The 20,769-nt window shown below is 42.3% G+C and overlaps 1 protein-coding gene across 1 annotated transcript in view; it reads left to right on the forward strand.

Annotated features, from left to right (window-relative positions):
- Window positions 1–1,647: 1,647 nt before the first annotated feature.
- GRIK1 (glutamate ionotropic receptor kainate type subunit 1) overlaps window positions 1,648–20,769 on the forward strand; it is a 248,748-nt gene continuing 229,626 nt past the window's right edge. The window contains exon 1 of the mRNA XM_074983450.1: window positions 1,648–2,049. Coding sequence (XP_074839551.1) covers window positions 1,926–2,049 — 124 coding nt within the window. The 5' untranslated portion in view covers window positions 1,648–1,925. The remainder of the gene's footprint in view (window positions 2,050–20,769) is intronic.

Consider the following 20,769-nt stretch of genomic DNA (forward strand, 5'->3'; position numbering starts at 1 on the left):
TGTTGCAAGACTTACTGAAAATCAACATTAATGGTTCAGCAGTCTAGCTTTTTTAGTTAACCTCTCAGACATAACTTATCTGGACCTCTGAATTTAAAAAAACATCTAACTTCAGTAACTTCTGTTTAACATCCCTCTTAGTACTATTGGTATATAAAATATTTCACTATCATATTACATGAATACATCTGATCTTTTCCTAAATTTAAAACTGAAATATTTAACATTAGTGCCTTTTCTGCATTATTGACAAATAGTTACCATTTTCATTTAATAATTGACCATTGACCTACTTACAATTTTTTGTTCCTAACATACTTTTAAAATGTCTTCTAATTGTCCTCAACTCTGTTCCTTGTGCAATCTTGCTTCCCTTCTCAATTTTCTACAATTCCTAGCTTCTAATAATATTAATTAGTATCACATTCTCATTTTGATATCAATCAATATTAATTAGAAGCTAGGGACTGTCAGTGCTTCTTTTTGTGCCAGTACTTGCTAGTACTGAGTACTGGGACCTCGGTAACTCCAGCCAGACTGTCTGTGGTGGAGGGGTGGCAGCTGGCTGAGTAGTGGCTCCTTTTCTTTTTTTTTTTCCCCAGAAAACACGCTGGGAATTGTAGAAAATTGATAAGTGAAGCAAAAGGAAACAACCAGCAGAATTAAGAACAATAAGGATTTATTTTATTTATATATACATACATACTTATATATACACCATACATATATATATATACGTATTGGGAGACATTCTTTCACTTCCCCTCTAAGCCAGATTCTTGGCTATTTTTCTTCCTTGACTGGGACTTTTTTGGGCAGATAGTAAAAAGTTCTTGAACTGCTCCATATCATCAATTATTTTTTTGTGCTTACATTTTGTGTCAGATTCTTTCACTTTTTTTCAGTTTTATAAAACTGGTCCCTTTAAAGCAAATATATAAATTGTCGGTAGGGACTTTATAGCCTAGGTTGGCACTTAGCTGCATTGGCTCCCAGCAATGTGTATACAGCCATGGGGACTGGAGTCCCATTCTCTGAAAGACCCCTGCTGTGTCACACCCGCTCACTTGCTGAGTGTGTGAGTCTCTCATACAATAACAGGGGTGGGGGAAGGAAAAACATTTAAAAGAGAACAGGATAAGCTGGTTCAAAAATATTAAGAAAAAAAACCCCTGCAACCAAACGAAACAGCCCAGCATATTTTGCAATGGGGAACTCATGGGCAGGTGGGCAGCAGAAATGATATTTTATTTCAGTTTGGTCAAAATGACTGGCTTCAAGTTGACAATGCCGCTTTAATCAGATCCAGAAACAGCTTCCGTGCCAGCCAATAGGGAGATTAGATGTGCTTGTATCATCGGGATGCAAGCAAAGATTCAATCAGCTCAGAAGCAGCAGCATAAAGTAGTTCTGTGCGTGTGTGTGTGAGAGCAAAGGAGAGTGAGGGCTCAGATCCCGGTTAATCTGCTGGAGATCACACTGGTGTTCGAACCTCTGCACCAACTCCCTTCTCTCCTGCCCCCACCCTTTCTTTCTTTTATTTTCTACTCTCGGACTTAACTCTTAAGACGGATGAGCAAGACACTCCAGCCATTTCAAGTGGCAACTTTCCACCCCCTGGAGCTCAACATAGAAGAGAAGCATCGATCCATAATCTCTGGGAAGACCCTTTTGCAGTGTGCAACTCAGTGATGGAGGGGGAGTGATGGGCTAAAAGAAAGAGAGAGTGGAGCGTAATGGGACCCAAACCAGCAGCAACAGCTATTCATGTGTAAATACCTCTTGGGAAACGTACACTTCTAATACTCTGCACAACAAGCAAGAAACACTAAGAGAATGAGGTGGAAATATAACCTAACTCCAAGCAGCTTGTGAGCGCAAGGAATTGGCAGAGGCTCAGCATGAATTAAAAAGGAGTGAAGAAGATGGAGAGCACCCTTTGCTGTGAGCACAGGCTCTCTGCTGTGGATAGCAGCAGGGGACTCTTATTTCTCCTCCTCTACATTTTGATAGGCGTCCCTCAGACTTTCCAGCAAGTGCTAAGGATTGGTAAGTGCCAAGTGGGTGGCGGAGGGAGGGAGAAGGGCCCAGTGTTTCCTTCCTGTTGGTAACTCTAGGGGATGAGGGTGGTTGGAAATGTTCATGTGGTTTAGTGATTGTAGAGATTTTAACACACACATTCAGAGTGTTCATACAGACTGTACAGTACATTCATATGACAATAAGCCCTTAACCCCCTTCAAATTTGAAGGGTACAAGAATCATATCAATGTGTTGTGTGTGTGTAATATAACCCATTTCCTTCTCTCACACACTGGTTAAAAGGGTTTCTGACTACCAGGCTGTCTCTTGGACTACTTAGCAACGTCATGCTTAGGTGACCCGGCACACACCGCTCGGAGCTGCAGGCTGGCTGCAGTGCACATGCTGTGGCTAATGCCCTGACTTGCTGGTACATTTGGATGTAGTGCTCCACCGTGCTTCTCACTCAGTCTGTCCTCCTTCCTGTGCTTCGCCTGAGGTCAGCACTTGCCACCCTCTCCCTCCTCCCTGTCACAGCTTTTGTCACACCAGGAGCTCTTAAATGCCAGCAAGATGCTGCTGCAGGAGTGAGGCGGCTGAGCCCAGAGTACTGGGGGTGAGAAGCTGAGGTGTGTTTCATCACTGAAATTCCACTGAGATATTCTCAAAGCCTGTCAACTGTGCTTTCAAATTCAGCTCTGGGTCAGAGACTTTAATAAGTGGGCTAGCTTCCCTACACAGTGTTGTCTGCTAACCTTTTCGCTGGCGTTTGTATTTATCTATCACTTGGAAGTCAGGTACTCAAGTACTGTAGAATTAACTGAAGTCCTAAAAGACTTAAACCAAAGTGGCTAAAGGGCGGCCCTGTGGGCTGAAAGTTGCCCCCCCCCCGCCTTCCCCCAACAGCAAGAAAGCTCTCTAGCCACAGGCACTAGAAGACAAAACCTTCCAAATACTTGTGCGGAACTAGCAGGAGTCCTGGTGTTTAAAATGGTAAAGTACACAACGGCAGAGGATTTACTATGAACATAAAAACAATCAAACTATGGCTTTTAAGTCAGTCATTCATTACAATGCTAAGGAGGCAACAAAAATGATTCCCTGACTTTAAGTTGAATGCCAAAAAGTAATGAGATTTTCTTGTTCTGAGTCAAAGAGCTGAAAACTAAAACATACAGGATGTAAATGTTACAGGGTGTGAAGGGGTTGGAGGAAGAAAGAAATCGTTATCTTCTTCTGCCCTCCTGTAACCTTTGCTTGGCGTGAATACACAACAATCACTGTACATACATGTTACCCCAGAAAACAGGAATTTATTTTAAATAGAAGACTCTGCACCATGGAAACAAGGCTTAGTTCACAGGAAGCTTCCCTTCCTACAGTGGGTTTCTTGTGTCACTCAAGTCAGACAGTGAATACAAAGTACCAAAAGAGTTAGGGACTGGCAGAAAATGTGGGAAAAAAATTAAGGCAGAATCCCCCACCTCCTTTTCCTGGCACTCTCTTGCTTCTATTTGATATTGGTCTAGCATGAAAAGTTGGGAAGGTGGGTGGAACAAGGGACAGGCACATACACAAGGGGAAAAGTCCTTCCCTTCTTCAGCTGCCTGACAGCTTGATCCTGCAAACACTTAACCTGCTTCATATTATTCGTGTAGTGACATTAAAATGAAGGTGTTTTCTTAAACTCCTTTTCTCTATAACCATATAACTTTGACAAATTCAAATAAAACAGAAGTGACATAATATGTGCTCTCTGAGGTCCAACCTCTGAAAGTGCTGAGCAGTGCCCTCAAAGACAAACAGGAGCTGAAAGTCATGACCAAAGAGCTGTATGTCCTCAGTTATTTGGTGCATGAGCTGAAATTTTCACTGTATGAACACTAACCATTGTATTGCAATGAAGCTGTGTAATATTGGCGTAACACACTGCAGTCTGTGAAGGAAGTGTGCAGAATTTAGAAGAAATAGCCATTATCACACTTACATATGCTGGTAAATTCAAGGCAAGGGTTGGCAGTCTTCAATGGGAAACTGGCCTGAATAAAGAAAAAATATTTTAGAATATTAAATTAATATACTCAACAGCATCACTATGCTGCGGAAGAACATTCATTTTGTCCCAGATCCCATGAATGCTTAATTTCTTTACTTTAAAGTGAATAGCAATTGAAATAAATACGACTGCTCACATGCTTAAGGTTAAGCGTATGCTTAAGTGCTTTGATAGATCAGGGTCCGAGTGTTCATCTCCTTGTATGACCAAGCCCTAGATGCAAACACTTGGGAGCAGGGACAATATTTCCTGTGCATATGTGCAATAGCTAGAACAATGGGAGCCCAATCTTGACCTAGGCTTTTGAATGTTACCACAATATAAGTAAAACAATTGTACTCTATACAACTAGTAAGGTTTATATCACAGGCCCAACTATACACACAGTTACATATTATGGGAGAAACACTATGTGTTTATTGTTTTAACTGCAGATATCCAATTTTATAAAATACACATTTTGAACAGTTAGTCTGACTATACAGAAATGCCGTAATTCATCTTTCACATCCCTATGCCACCATGTTCCCTGTAAGATGAATGCTGGGGCAGCCTTTTGGGAGAAATACAGGTAACATCCCATCATGAAGCAGAACACCCACAGCCACTCACAATGGGTAGCATGTGTTTCTACCAGTGGTGCATATCCACACGTCTTGGTACACATGACAAAATTTATTCTGAAAATGAACGGAAAAACGAGGGGGAACCCTGCGATGCTGTGACAACTTTCTCTGTAGAATGTATCACTTTTACAAGTGGCAAATAGAAATGATGTGGATGACTCCTCAATCCCATTTTGAGATAACACTATACTTTCTAACGGTGAAAAACATGCTACTAAGTCATCATGCCTTCTTATTCATGTTCTAGTTAATGAAGGAAAGGTATACAGTGGTATACCACGGTGGGGTACGTTGTATCTGAATGAATACATGGTGGCCTAATTGCATTTTTCACTGCTGGAGAACTTTTGGACTGTTATTTTGTTGCTTTATATAACTAATTAGTGTACTTTACTGCTTACATTTGATTAGTAGAGAAAGGAGCTCATGGAGGAACATATGACATTTAGAAATTTTAGATGTTTCTCACTATCTAGGTTATTCTTGCCTCCAAATGTTGCTTAACACTTTGAACAAGAAAATACAAATAAGGGATTTCAATGGAAGCAATAAAACAAAATCAGTCTCACACAAGTAATTTAACAATGACTTTCCATATATGAGAGATTTTGAAAGACAATACTTTGCCTGGATTCAGACAATAAAATATTTAATTTCTAATGCCTTACTGAGATATTCCCAACAGATACATTTTAAAAAGCTTGTTTTTTGTGCAAGTTCTTACATCAAAATTCCAGGCAGTAACATCTATAGCTACACACATACGCTGAACCGCATTATGTAATGGTACAGTTAAACTTCACAAACCTGATATTTCTGATTTAGTAGCACAGGATTTCTACTTTTTTGCACGTGAGTCAACCTTCATACCCAATTCAGTCTATCCTATGTTACTTGTATAAAATAAACATGCATATCCAAAGTAAATCTCAAATGAGAAAAGGAAGAAATAACAACATTTAAAAGCAAGCATGTATTAAACTGTGTTGGAAGAGCTCTCAAAATAGCAAAATCCAAGACTGAAACAGAATTACTTGTTCATTTCATACCAACTACTTTATCATTTCATACCAATACTTATTTTATACCATTCAGAAATTCAAGTTACATGAATACCCTTTAATACTATGTTGAACTATTACATGACAAATTACAAAATATGCTAATTTAATCCATTTTCCCATTTAAAATAAACAATGGCTGAGAAACTTTACACACTATTAATATATCAATGAAGTTCATTAAAACGGAAATATGCTACATTTCAACAATTTTTTAAAAAATTATAACGTGGTTGAAGCATAGAATTACTCGGTAAAATTAATACCTCTTAAGAAGTAAAATAATAATATTTTAGATTTCATATGAAACATTTTAGGGGCTGAAACATGAAAATTCTAATTTTCACATTACTTATTGGACTAACTATCATAGTGGTATCAGAATTTCAGAAACACATAGTCAAATCCCACACTAACTTGTTCTCTAACTGGGCAAAATGCTCATTGAATCAATGAGTAAGAAAAGCAAGTTTTCTTTCATTCTATTTAACTACAAAAGAAAAAGAGAGAGATTCTCTCTCAGACACACACAAATCAACCCAACTTATGAAATAAGTCTTAAATAAAAAGTTGGAATTTTCAACATAGATTTGGAAACATTTTCCTTCGTGATGTTTATTTTCATAATGTTTCTTTTCTAACTTAGTGCCATAGACATAAGATCCTTCTAATGTCATATTACTGCACCAGCACAATAGAAGGTTAAAGGTAACTTGACAAGTTATTAAGAATACAAATATGCCTTTTTTGATAAACTGTTTGATTAGTGGCCTTGCTTGTAACATCAATGAGATGAATATAACATTGACATTATTCAACAAGATTATGCCTTCCTGTGTATTTAGAAAGTCCCTATTATATTTTTGGGCAGTTCTGTGACATAAATATTAAATAATATCAACTGCTATATATCTGTTTTGAGCTTGACTTTAGCAACAAAATTATTACACTTGATAAAGCAATATAAACTCATTGGACTGTATTGTATGTCTATACACAAATCAGACATCAGCTGCTCCTTGGTCATCAGAGTCCAGATGCTCCATAGTTCAGCATGTAACCTAACCATAATTTCCTGGAATCTATTGCATCATATTTAACAGCAAGCTCTTTGTAACAAATCATTTCTTAAGGATTATTGCTTGAAAGCACAGAACTGAACTGTGTGGCAACCACAGAAATTGGTGAAGCTCCACATCATGTAAATCAGTAGAGTGTTTGGCCTACGAGCTTTGAAGTGATACTGTTGGTTAAATATATTTTAAAAAGATAAATGACAGACCAATAGGGAAATCTTATATTTGAGGAACTCAGTCCTGCAAATCTGTACTCACAAAAGTAAAGACAATGGGGTCCACCATGGTTAATGCATGTGCTGATGTCAGTGAAAACACTTGTAACAAATAAAGGTTTCCATGAATGGACCCTCAGTAACTAAAACCAAAATATGTTAAAGTTCATTGGCAATTCACTTTTTGTTCTTTACTTACATTTGACAATGAAAACAGACTTTAGACAGTTTTACTTTGCTTCCAGATGATTTCATTTTTTGGTTCTTCTATCTTAAAAGAATTTTATGATTTTGGGTTGCAGATACTGCAAGGGAATATTTAAATGTCCTGTGCCAGAGCCTTCACTGATGTAAATCAGCATCACTGTATTGAAGTCAATGCAGCTACTCTGATTCAAGGAGCTAAGGATCTGATCCTAAGTATTTAATGTATGAAACAAGGGGAAATCATTCATAATCTCAGCAACCTGCCACCTTACTTGCACTGAATAGTACCTGGAAAAAATCAAGCCCTACATTTATTTTTGCCTTAATTTTACATTAGTTACTTTGAAATGCTTTATTTCTGGAATTCATTGCTAAAGTTGAGCAACAGTGATTGCTAAGAACACTAACTCCATATTTTTGTGATGACTTACTTTTGACTTTGATCACTCAATGAATATACTAAATGACTGCATGCACTTGCTAGAACTTCATTATGTCTGCAAATGTGTAAGCAGCAGCTTGACATTTGCAGAAAATATAAAGAGAGCAAATTCACTTTGCAGGAAAATGGCAATTTGTGTCTTTTTTGTACTAATTCAGCTTCAAATGTCTGCACCACCATAAAAGAAATTAGCCATAGAGTACAGGCACAGGGTACCTCTCAAATGGTCTATATCGCTGTGGCATTTTGGCATTTCTGAGCTTGTCAAATTATGCAACAGGCAGCCAACCACTTAGGACCCAATTAACATCATAAGATTGATGATAAGTTGCTCTTGTACTGGAGCAATTGTCAAAAAAGTCAGTGGAGAACAACAAAAGGAAAGTTCTGAGACTAGAAAATGGCAATTAAATTACAAAAGACTACAAATTAATTTGCCTACATTACACCAAAACTAGAATTTCTGTAGGGCTGTGTCTAAACTAGCCCCCAGCTTCAAAGGGGGAATTGTAATTAGGGTGTTGGGGATTACTAACAAAGTGCTGCGGTGCATATGCAGTACTTCTTTAGGCTAAATCTCCCCCTCAGCCACTTTGAAGTGTGAAACTTTAAAGTGCCGGCTTGTGTGTAGCTGCGGGTCAGCGGCGAGTACTTTGAAGTCCCTCAGGAGTAAAGGGACTTCGAAGTAGCACAGGCACTTTTAAGTAGCCATCGCTGACCCACAGCTGCACGCAAGCTGGCACTTCATTAGTAATCTCCGAACACCCTAATTACCATGCCCCCTTCAAAGTTGGGGGCTAGTCTAGACACAGCCTAGGAGTGTAGAAACTATTAAGGGAAATAAAAAGTTTATAGATGGTATGACATGAAGATACCGTCAATTGGACAGATATTGCAGCTAGGAATACAGTTTTATGTAGACACCTTCTGTTAGTTTCATTTTGCCTTATGTAGATATCTTTTCCAACATTCAAGGAGATGCAGGTGAATAATATCAAAATACCACCAAGGAATGCTATGAGCCCTGAAAAAAAAATTAACCATGTCTTCTTCATTTCTGGCTCCATTTCTAATATCATTTTGTTCTAACTGTGTGATGATTTCAAATATATGAAGGCCCTGATCCTCTGACTAGCTCCGTGCAGTGCAGGCAGACCTATGCATTAGCATGGGGCCCCATGCAAGTCAGGTGGGCTTTAAATGGATTTATGGGTCTGCCAACATGCAGGCGAATATTTAAAGACCCTGTGTCAGAGGTTTCAGTGATGTAAATCAGCATCATGGTAGTGCATCAGCATGCATTTAACCAGGATTTAGAAAAGACAGTAAACACCCAGCTCCACTAGAATCAATGGGAGTTTTGGAATGGGGTGCGGGGGGGGGTCACATTTCACCCCACAAGTTTTGTTTAACCAAATTAATTATATTGACTTGTGACCAAAAGAAGATTTGCACCCTTAGTTCTTGCCAGTTGTTATCTGGAATACACAATGGTAAGGTTACTGCACAAGGAGTAACCCATATGAATAAAAGTTAGGTTTTTCTGAATGGGCCTTTTATACTTACTCCCCACCCCTCAATATTTATACCCTTTTAATCAAGTAATTTTTTCTACTTTCGGCATATATCTCATAAACTTACAGCTCCTAATTTCATGTACTTAGAGGACATTTGCCTCATTATCTGTCCTTGCAATAAGCTGCACCATATGGCTCTGTCTTCAGTTAACATTTTCTATTCATTCAGTGAGTACAACTTTACTGCTGGTTTTTCATTATAAACTATTTTGTATAGCCTGGTCAGTAATAAAGCTTAAATCTTCTCCCTGCTCCAAGTATTTTAAACAACTGCCTCTAATCTTCTTTTCTCAGAAAGGCTTGATTTGACTGACTGAACCATAGATTGTCCTGCAGTAAAAAATGTGTGTGTGTGTGTCCTATCCAAGAACTGATTAGTTTTACTGGAGAGCTTTGGATCTGTGACCTGAAAGCCCAATTTGTCCTAGTTTTTGGTTGACTTTAGGTTTTAGAATACAATGAGGAGTTCATGATTTTGGGAGCGGTTTAAAATGGCAATGTTGCTATATCCACTGTCTGTGCTGAAGCCAATAAAACTTTGCATTCAAAAACTTATTTTTAAAAGTGTATATTTTTATTAAATCAAGTCACAGTTCAGAATTAAAATCCCACTGTTCCAATCATGAACCCTTGGCACCAACAGATTCACAGGAGGCAGAGGCTGAAAAGCACTACCAGGATGTTTGTACTTCTGACCTGCCAGTGTGAGATTATTCCCTATGGTGTCCTTAAGGCACCTCGTGCACTTAGGTATTAAATTAGGGTGTCAAAACAGTGAGAAAACCTGAATCACTTCTGTACCACTGCAGTACAGGCAGAGGTGTTATTAACAGAGTGAGAACCTTAACTCTGAGTTTCTTTCCTTTTGTTGGTTTACATCAAAATTTAGAAAAAAAAATGTACGTTACATGTTTTATGTTCCTTTCGGTTAAAATAACCCCAAATCAAAACAATACGTATTAAACATTCTCTTAACATGGTAATTGTGTCCAAACTCTGTCGTCAGATAGGTACAGACAAATTCTATGTACTTCTAAGGGAGCATTGGTGTGTTTGCCACAGTGCCTGGGTTCTGAACATGGAAGTTGTGACAACCCCGCCATTATAGGTTCCACATCCCTTGTCTGCCATGGTTGGGACCTGACCAGTCCCAGACAAGAGAATTTGCTGGACAAGGGAAGTTTTCCTGCCATGGCCCCCAAGCCACCACCCCAACCCCTCTTCCCACCACTGGGTTGCACCCCTACCTTTTGCCCTGGGGCTGCCAGAAGAAGTTGGCTCAGGCCTATGCTGGGGATGTAGCTCCAGCCCTGGGTGACTGCCCCCCACCCTGCAGGGCTGCGGGGGGAAGCTGACTCTGTCCCACAGGGCTGCAGGGGAAAGCCGGGTCCATCTCTGTCCGCGGCCTTGGCTCTGTGGGGCAAAGCTGGCTCCAACTCCTACCTCAGCCTTGCATGCCTGCTGTCCCACAAGGGTTGCTGGGGGAATGAAGGTTCCACTGCAGCTCCCCTCCTGCCCCACCAGGGCTGCCAGAGGACGTGGGATGCACCCTTCTGCCCGGATCTCTGGTCCGGTGACATCCCTCATCTGGCAGTCATATTGACTTCACACCAGTGAAGGTTTCCCATAACGCGTATTAGGAGAAGGTGCCGGTAAGACCTCTGCCACTACAAAGTGAAGATGGATGTTGCTGGACCAGAGAATACTAGATTCAGGTTCTTCAACCTGTACTACGGTATATTTGTAAATGTGACGGCAGTCCCAGTTAGATCCTGACTAGACAGAGCAATGAACCTTAAGTGGAAAAGCCCCAAAAACACCACAGCAGAATTTGGCCCAACTTGTGTAGAAGTGTGGATAAGAATGTTCATGAAGCTCACCATTCCAGTGAAGTAAAACTAAATGACAGAAAAACTCCACCCATCCATCATGCTTAAGTAGCTGTTCTGATATAAATACAGCTATTTATGTTAAGTCCTGTGCTCCTGCTCCCATTCAAATCAGTATCAAAACTCCCACTGAGTTCAATAGTGCACTGTTAAGACTTTAAAATCCATCTGATTTTGTCAGCCTTCCACATAAAATGCATTATGAAAAGCATATGTGCACTACAATCTATTACAAGAAGTATGTGCTACACATACATAGTAGATGCCTTTTAACGGTAAATGTTTTGGCCATATGATCAGTGGCCAACACCTGTCCACTCTGGACTAACCTGACAAAGATTTTTTTAATAGCTAACTCCTCTTGTAGCCACAACATAACAACAACAAACTATTTAATGAGACAGAAACAGTTTTACTTTCTTCTCTCTGAAATCAACAATGGACCAATATTCCATCATGAAGTGAGGGGGTTCTTGGTTGCTAGAAGTAGTGCCAAATGGGATGTAAATCTGAGGTCCTGACCCACTTGTAAGCATTAAAAATCCCATGGTATTCTTTATAAGGACTGTGCTGTTAACTCCTGCTTCGCAGACAAACTCCTAGTTGAGGAATTAGGACCTAAGTAAATTCCTCTTGCCATTTCTATTGGGTCTATGATAGTCTATGCTTCCCATCCTAAAATGTCATGTAATCTAATTATTAGAGCTGGTCAAAAGTGGTAATTGCATTCATGTGAAAAACAAACTGAATTTCCTCATTTCCTTAAGAAACAATAACTAATGAAGAGATGTTTAGTTTTGGAAACTAAAAATAATTTTTTGTCCAGCTTTTCAATTTGTTTTCTTCATCCTCCGCATAACACGTTAGCTCAGCTATATTGGGTCCTTCTTCTGATAGCTTCTGGATGGTTACTGACTAGTGACTTGGGGGCATTTACAGTCAGTTCAGCTGAAACTGATCTCCCCTCACTTCACTCATGCTTAAATATCTTCTTGGGTCTGAGCTTTGTCCCCTATAATCAGGGATAGAGGCACCCAGAGTCCAGGAAATAGTCTTATTGTGGATGCTGGGGCAATCAATATGGCTGTTGTTAAAATTTACATTTCTAGACCAATAAATCAGCTCATATTCTTTGCCAGTCTGCAACCTGTACAGCCATGCTGACTTCACACCAAGGAAAGGTTCCCATAACATGGGTTTGGAGAAGGTACCGCTAAGATCTCTGCCACTACAAAGTGAAACATTGAATACCATGGATGGATGATGGCAATTTGTCATTGCAGAGACAATTCTGGACTTTTATTGAAAATAATTAACCCAGCCTCTCCAGTGGAAACATTAACAAAACGCAAACTACAGTGTAACGTAGTGTCCCTGCTGAAGTTCTACGTATGTGCAGTAGAAATAAACAGTGAACAGCATGAGTCATGCCACCTTCTTCCAAGGTTATATCCTCTGAAATTCACCTTTGGTGCAAGGCTCTGTTAAGCATGCTGCATACCCAGGCCTGCTGACAGGGTGGGAGGAAAGGAGACAGTTGCCCTGGGCCCAGTGTCGGCGGGAGCTGGTGGCCCCTTTGAAACGCTGCAGAGCAATGTGCCACTGCTCCGTGTGGGGCTTTGAGGGACAGTGTGGGCTAATGGGGGGCAGTGCTGACTGCCCTAAGCACCACCCCTTCTGTCGTTGGTCCCACCCCTTCTGGGCACAGAGCGCGTTCCCCTCCCACTTTGCCCCAGGGTGGCTGTCAGCACTGCCGTGCATACCTTATGCTCATAACTTACCATGAGAAATAGGAAGCCCATGGAATTAAGAAAGGACTGTGATTAATAACAGTCATACCTCTCTCTCATATAGCATTTTACACCAGTATAACTCAAAACATAAGTGCCGACCTTTTCGGTGCTCTGGGGCTGGGGTAAAAAAAAAAACCTGGTAAAATAGTGGATACTCAGCACCTGCTGGTTGTCCTGCCAATCAGTTCCTTCCTCTCTCTCCAGGGCTTCCTGCTGGCTGGCAGCTCTGCCAGTCGGTGCTTCCCTTGCCCTCCCAGTACCTCCTACTCACCCTGGATATAGCACTGTGCAGTAGGTGCTACAATTATGGAGTGGAGCAAAGGCCAGGTGTGCTCAGGGGAAGGGGTTTAACAAGGTGGGATGAGACAGGGTTGGGGAGAGGCCTCGGGGAAAGGGGTGAAGTGGAAGTGAGACCTGGGGCCCAGCAGGCTTTGAGCGTCCCTGGTAAAACTGGCAAGCCAGCACTTTTGTCTCAAAGCACACATTATTACGCCCATTTTAGAGACAGAGATACTGATGCACAGAGCAGAAAAGGACTTGCCCAATGTCATTCAGCAGGCTGGCCACAGAGCCAGGAACAGAAGTCATTTCTTCCGGGTCCCAACTCAGTGCCCTATCCACTAGATCACAACTTTGACATTTTACTGAATTATTTATAATAGGTGAATATTATCACAGCTGCCTAAAAACCTGTGAAAGTGCTAAGTATTAATTAACATCATTATTTGAGGTCAGACATACTATTTGTCTAATGAAACAATTTAAAGGCAGAAATGTGAGCTTTGTTTTAGAACCAAATTACTCCGAGATTCTGGTGTTCAATCAGTAAAGACTGGGATTACTAACAGCTCTCAACCCCCAATATAGTAGCACAAAAGCACCAGAAAAACTATTTTACAGTAGCAGTAGAGGATTTGCCTGTAACACTGAGGAGCTTAGTGAACTAACATACTTTTAAGAAGAAGTTAAACAAAAGGAAGCAAAAGAATTTTTTTAATCCTTAACCACCCTCCGCTACACTAGAAAGTCATGGAGGCGTCAAGCCAAATCAGTCATTTCTATAAAAGTTATGAATGGAAATCTCAGATTTGATGGAACATGAAAAGTAGTTTACATGAAGCAGCTACTCTATATTTTTGGATATGCGAATTAATTTGTATTTCTTTGGCATGATCCCGAGAGATACAGCTCAAGACATTCTTCCTTTGAGTACATTGTGCCAAAAACCTTCACAGTAGCAAGGCATGGGGAAGAGGCCAGGAGGATGCAGCAACTGTGTGAGCTTGGTATAACTATTTGATTCTGACCTAAAAAAGGAGATCTCACCAGTACCTGATTTAAAAAAAAGTTCATCTTTTTTCCCCCATGACTACAGCACTATTCTTTAGATTATCACCCATGGCCAGGGTGACCTGTGAGTGAAAACACATGAACATATTTAGATATTTTGCATGTACGCCAAGTTAGCACTTTCTTTAACAACGTTTGCAGCAGTAAACTGTTGGGGACCTCTTCCCCGTAAGCTGGAGAAGGAAAAGGTATATAATTATATTGTATGAATAAAACAGTTTTTGTTTTTGTTGTTTTTTTGCTGGTGAATTCTAGCCTTCATTTTGGAAGACCTTAGATAAACATAAATTATAGAGAAAACTAAACGAAGAAATATTAGATAGCAGATTAGCACTCCGGTATAAGTGACTATCTAACACATGACACACAACAGGAACATTAAATGATTAAATGGCAACTACACTAAGAACACTATTACTTCTTGCTGTGGTATAGTACGCAGAGGGTTTAAAAATCTGTGATCATGCTGAACAGGCTTGCTTTGTTCATATAACTCCATTACACCACTTTATTCATTTTAATATGTATTGGCCCCCAAACACACACCGACACTTTATATTACACTGACAAACCTACATTAAAGTTTGCTCAATGAAAAAAGTATGTGGTCATGCAATTAAAAACTGTATCATAACACATATGCACAAGGAAGCTGAATTAAGGTTGTGGATACAACTTTAACTGGCATTGCCTAACTTTGGAGTGCTTGACTTTGCAAACTTAACATTATTTTAACGTAGGGGGTTTTACAGGTAATTTCCTAGATTGTTAAAAAAAACAAACTGACCTTCCCCGCCCTCCCCACCCCAAATAAAATCCTATCTTGGCGCACCGTGTTGACACTTAAATGGATCATCAGCTAGGTTGGCCACATCACTTCCTTTGCCACTTGAGCTGTTAGTAGCATGCCCGTATTTCCCTTTGCTGAACACAGGACCCCTAGGCTATGTTTACACAGCACCCTAAGCTCAAAATAAGATATGCAATTTGTGCTATGCAAAGTGTGTATCTGATTTTGAGTTTATTTCAAAATAGGCTAATGTTGAAATGTCGAAATAATGCACTATTTCAAAGCATCTCCTACTCCTCCTGCACTGAGGAGTACTGGGATACCAAAATAGCTTGCCCATTATTTTGAAAAATATTTTGAAATAAAGGGAGCATTTAAGGGACACAGAGTAGCTATTTCGGGATACTGAGATATCTTGATATTAGCTCTGCTGTATAGATATAGCCCTAGTTAAACTACTCCTCTTCATGCGAGTTCAATGGCAGCCAATTAGTACTATGCAGTATGAATGTTGAAATTAACATCAGATTGACTGCACCCTTGTTAAAAAAGAAGTACTGCCTTGCTGGATTCTTTTAATTTACCTTCTTATCTTTAAGGTCTGCATTCTCTACACCTCTTTCACACAGGGATGCTGCTGACTAACTTGACCCTCCCTGCCCAGTGCTTGTCCCACTCCATGCCTGTGACCCTGGAAGGGACCTGCCCTTCTTGATATCTGGCACTGCATTTTCTTAAGGCACCACTGGGGGGCATGCAGGGTCACAGGCCCCCCTCCCCAGATTTCTGCCAGGGTTCAACTAGAGCATGCTAAGCTGCATCCTTTGGGCACTGTGTGGGAGGGAAGGGCTGGGAGCTGCCTCTAGCTGAAGGGGCTGGGGGTAGGGATGACCTGGCCTGTGTCTTTCCAGAGGTTCTTTCTTCCATCCAACCACTTCCCTGCCCCCAACGCCTAGAGGCAGCTTGTCCCTTCCTGCCCGCACAGTGTAGAATGGCAACTAACACCTCCAAGCTGCTGCTGCTGCTGCTGCCCTCTGACATAACCCAGCTGCCTCCTGTCCCCTGGCTATAGCACAGGCAGGGAGGGGTTAAGTCCTAAGGACGCATTGAGCGCCAGGACCCAGGGAACCTGGCTGCAGGGGCTTCAGTGAACACAGCCAGAGAGGTGGCTCAGTAGGGGCGCTACTTAGGGGAGAGAGAAGCCCCACATTCCCTGAGGTCAGGACCTTGGCAGGGGCAGCATGTGAAGAGCGCTAAGCTCCCTTGCCTGGGGTCCTGCAGGATTGGGGCACAAGCAACCTGGAAATGGCTTCTTCCTTGCCACTCCAGAGGAGGAAGAAGCTTCCCCCATGCCAGCACTGTGTGGGGCTTTGGCATATGCAAGGCCTGGCTCCTCCTGGCCAGCACCATGGACCAGAGAGTCTTGGGCTCTCCAAGGGTACCAGCCCAGCTAGAGGCAGTGGCGGAAGGAAGCAGACTGCCTGCCAGCCAGCCAGCCAGCCAGGCTGTTGGTGAGGTGAATGATTCAACCAGGGGCTGGTTCTCTGCAGGGATCAGGCCGTACCCACTGGAGCTGGCGACTGGGGGAGCAGCGGGGCAATGAGAGAATGGGACCAATGTATCAGAGAGGTAGCTGTGTTAGTCTGTAGCTTCGAGAACAACAAAAAATCTTGTGGCACCTTACAGATTAACAGATATTTTGGAGCACAAGCTTTCGTGGGCAAAGACCAGCTTCATCAGATGTATGAGTGGGGGGGCGTGGTTTCAGATAAATGGGCACAGTAGGGAGAACACAGTGAGCAGAGAAGCACGTAAAGGGTCAATGACTGGGCAGAAGAGGTGACACATTACCAGCATGCGCCTGCCCTCTCTCACCAGCCACCACAGCGAGCAGCCAGTACTGTCTGGGAACAGGGTAGGAGGAGGCTGCAGCAGGGATTGCATTGCTGGACTAGCAGGGGGAGCAGCCTACCCTGTATGCTGGAGCTTTGCCTGACAGACAGACTTGTTCACACATCCTCATCCTCAGCCACTGTACCCCACATCTACAGGTGGGTGGGTGGCTGGTGAGCAAGGATCCAGCCAGTAGATGGACCCTGCAGTACTGATGGGAGGCAAGAGACAGGAAATTTGGGACTGTTTGCCCATTTTTTTAAAGTAGGGACACTTGCAGGAGGGCTTAAATACAGGACTGTCCCTTTTGAAACGGGACTTTGGGTCACTTTAGCTTTGTTAGCAATAATAGATTGTCATCCTCTATGAAGACTAACCTAGGGGAAGGGAGATACATGTTGCAACTGGATTTCATGGGTATTTGCTGACAACAGAGGAATGATGAGAGTTGACAATCTGGGGTTCCATTCCAAGTTCTGGAGAGAAGTGTCTAGTGGTCACAGACCGTCTGCTGCCTCTCACAGACTGATCCCTCCTCCTTCCCCAACCCCTCCAGTCCTTACTCCTGTCTCTTCCACGCACCTGGCTTTTCCTCTAGTTCCTCATCACTGCTTTATCGGCCCTGTCTTACCCATCCTCTCTCTCAGCTCCTGTTCCCAGTCTCCACCCCAGGTCCCATTTTCCTCCTCTATTGAAGTCTGAACATCTTTTCTATCACAGTGGTTCCCAGTCTGGGGTCTGTGGACCTCTGGGGGTCCATGAGGGTAGTGCAGGGTGTCCATGAAAAACATAAATGATAAATTAGAATGATCATAGCAAATAAGTTTTAAATAAATTGCAAAGTTATGGTGAATTATTATTTTTAAAATAAATATCTTCCAATAATGTTATTAATTGCTACCTGATAATCTATATTGTGGTTTCCTTTTTCATTTAGCTCTGTACATAGCAGCTAGAATTAGCTTTGATGGGGGTCCATGAATGGTTTGGGGGGTGACTGAGGGTCTGTGAATGGTTGGGGGGTGATTGGGGGTCTGTAGTAGTGAAAAGGGAACCTCTGCTCTGTCACATTGCCTGGATACCAGCCTGGAGAGCACTGACAGCACAGGAAAAATAGCCTCTCTGCTCTCAGTGCTAATGCATAATGCCACAGGAGCCAGGATGAGCGCTTTCAGGGAACATCCTGATCAGATCCATCAGCCCTCAGGTGGCGCATGCTCTATGCGAATAAAATCATGAAAGAACCTGAATACATATTCACACAGCCAGCAAAAGGCGCATCCCTGAGACAAAGGCCACCAACCTGCCCAAATGCAAACTCTTGCTCCACATCATGCAAATGTCAAGAGTTCCTCAACAACACAGCTGAAAGAATTTTTTGTGTGTGAGTGTGGGGCAAACCTGACACCTGGTAATGGCTGATCTATTTCCGTTCAGTCTTTCAAATAAAAATTTGGCACGGAGCAAACAAGCAGCAGGGTAAACTTCAGCCTAGTGGTTAAAGACTGACAAAGTGAAGAGGAACTGAAAACTGGATCTTGGAATGGGAAATGTTGCGCACGCTTACTTACAGGCAGACCTACTTTTGTTTATGCAAAGCACTTACCAGTGGGGCTGACAAATACCATGGGCCTCCTGGCAAGGTGGGAGAGGGGCCCAGCTCTGCACCCCTGGAAGGGTCGGGGCCTCAGGCAGAAAAGGCAGGGCCTCGGGCTGTCATCCCTTAGGGCCACTCACACTGAGGTACTGGTGACCCTCCCCATCCACCCGAGCTGCATGGAGTGGTGGAGCAGCACTGCCATGGTGTTTCAAAGTGGCCCGGAGATCCAGTTACCACCACTGCTGCTATTAGTGGCGGCAGCTGGGGCGCCAGGCCCTTTTGAAACACTGAGCCCCAGTGCAACTGTCCTCCCCTTTCCCCCTGTTGTTGGGCCTGGCACTTACAGATCATATACAATCAACCAGCATGAATGTATATTTTTGAGGGAGGCCATTAAAACTGGCATTAATTTTTTCTTCTATGTGTTCCAGCTGTTTGGCTACTAATGGCCAAGAAGCAATAGAAGGAAAAGTAGGAGGGGTTTCGTTTGTTTCTTTGAGCTTTATCCTCCACTTGGCAATACTTCTCTGCCCACCTCCCCCAGGATGAAACTCACCTGTGGTGCTAAAGGCCTACGTAATGCTCTCCAAACCTGTTACCTCCCATGGTACAGGAGTGATCAAATAAGCAGCATGCCACAAAGGAGTGGTTGGTGGGGGTTTCATACAAGCCATGTAGGGAGGGGAGAGTTTTAGGAAGGGAGCATTGGATTTATGACAATGCTAGAAGATTTGAAACAGGCTGGGGAGGCAGCTGAAGAGGGGCTGAGTTGCAGTCTTCTGAACCCCTGTGTGTTGAGAATGCTGGTTGTTAACTCTACCCCACCCCTACACCTCACACGGAGTGCCCCATGTGAGGCCTAGTGACTCTGCTGTGGCAAGAGCATGAATTACCTTCTTAGTACTCATGTGACTAAGGATTTGGGCTGAGATTTTCCTAAGAGACAAACGGAGTTAGGCACCCAAATCCTGATACAATCCAATGTGAGTGGCACCCTAAATACTAAAGGCTCAATTTGCTATTCCCCTGCTGGCTCCTCGACTGCCACTTTCTCTTTTACTCTGAACATGGAGTGGTTCAACTCAACCAACTGAATGAGGGGGTGAGCTCCCTGGTTCCTGACTCAATCCCTCAGATAAGCCGCCTTCTCAGAACTTCCCTTTAGAATGATGTCTTTCTTCTCACTATCCCTGATCCAACAACTGGGATACAAAAGCTTTTCATTCTTCCAGAGCTGCTTTCCTTTTTCTGTGACAAAACCACCCAAAAAAACACATCAGTGGGGCAATGCAGCTAACATTAAGCATCAGCGGATGCCTTTCCAACCATAGCTGTCGCTGAAATTTCCATTTCAGCTCCAAATTGTGTACTTATCTGCTACTCCCGAGCATTAAGGGAAGTTAAGGCTCTGTTGCTCAAGGTGCATTTTAATATAGAGGGAAGAACTGCTTCAGCTATTTTATATTACATCTTCTAGCCTTATCTAGTGCTGTAAATTGTAAAGCTGCTCCACTGAACTGGATGAAGATTATATTTTTGAATACTAGTTCCTAAAGAAGGCAGATTTTTCACTGTGACATAGACAATCTGTCCTGCACTGTAGTGGCTCATTGCTTCCCTTGCTGCCCAAACACTTCTACCTAATTTAAGGTGGCAGATTACTCATGTAGGGCCCTGACTGGCTGCCATCGATCTATGCACTGTCATCAGTGAGAGCTCCAAACACAGAAAAAAATGTGTGATTTGCCCTAGCATCTGTGTGCAAAAAATAACTCAAATGGAGCAATATCAGCACAGATCTTCCCCTGCATGTACTGAATTATTACAACATTACGCTCTCTCTATACGCAAGCGTATATTATGAATGATCGCCATGCTATTTAAACAAGTGAAATGTTTGCATGTTGCTATGCCACACAAACATTGCACACACACATTGGAGATCATTTCATACACACATTAACTATAGGTTGAACCTCTCTAATCCAGAATTCTCTCATCTGGCAACATCCATAATCCAGCATAATTTTAGTTAGTCGGACGTCTACTTATCATGGGTGTGGCCAAATTTCCTGTGGACCCAGAGAGTTTGTTTCCAGCCACCAGGCCTGGCTCACAGTGGTCCGTGCTGTTACCGAGCTGTAATTTACCCCTACATTTCTTCTAAAAGCC

Source organism: Carettochelys insculpta, chromosome 1 (assembly GCF_033958435.1).
Source record: "Carettochelys insculpta isolate YL-2023 chromosome 1, ASM3395843v1, whole genome shotgun sequence".
NCBI classification, from domain to species: Eukaryota; Metazoa; Chordata; order Testudines; family Carettochelyidae; genus Carettochelys; species Carettochelys insculpta.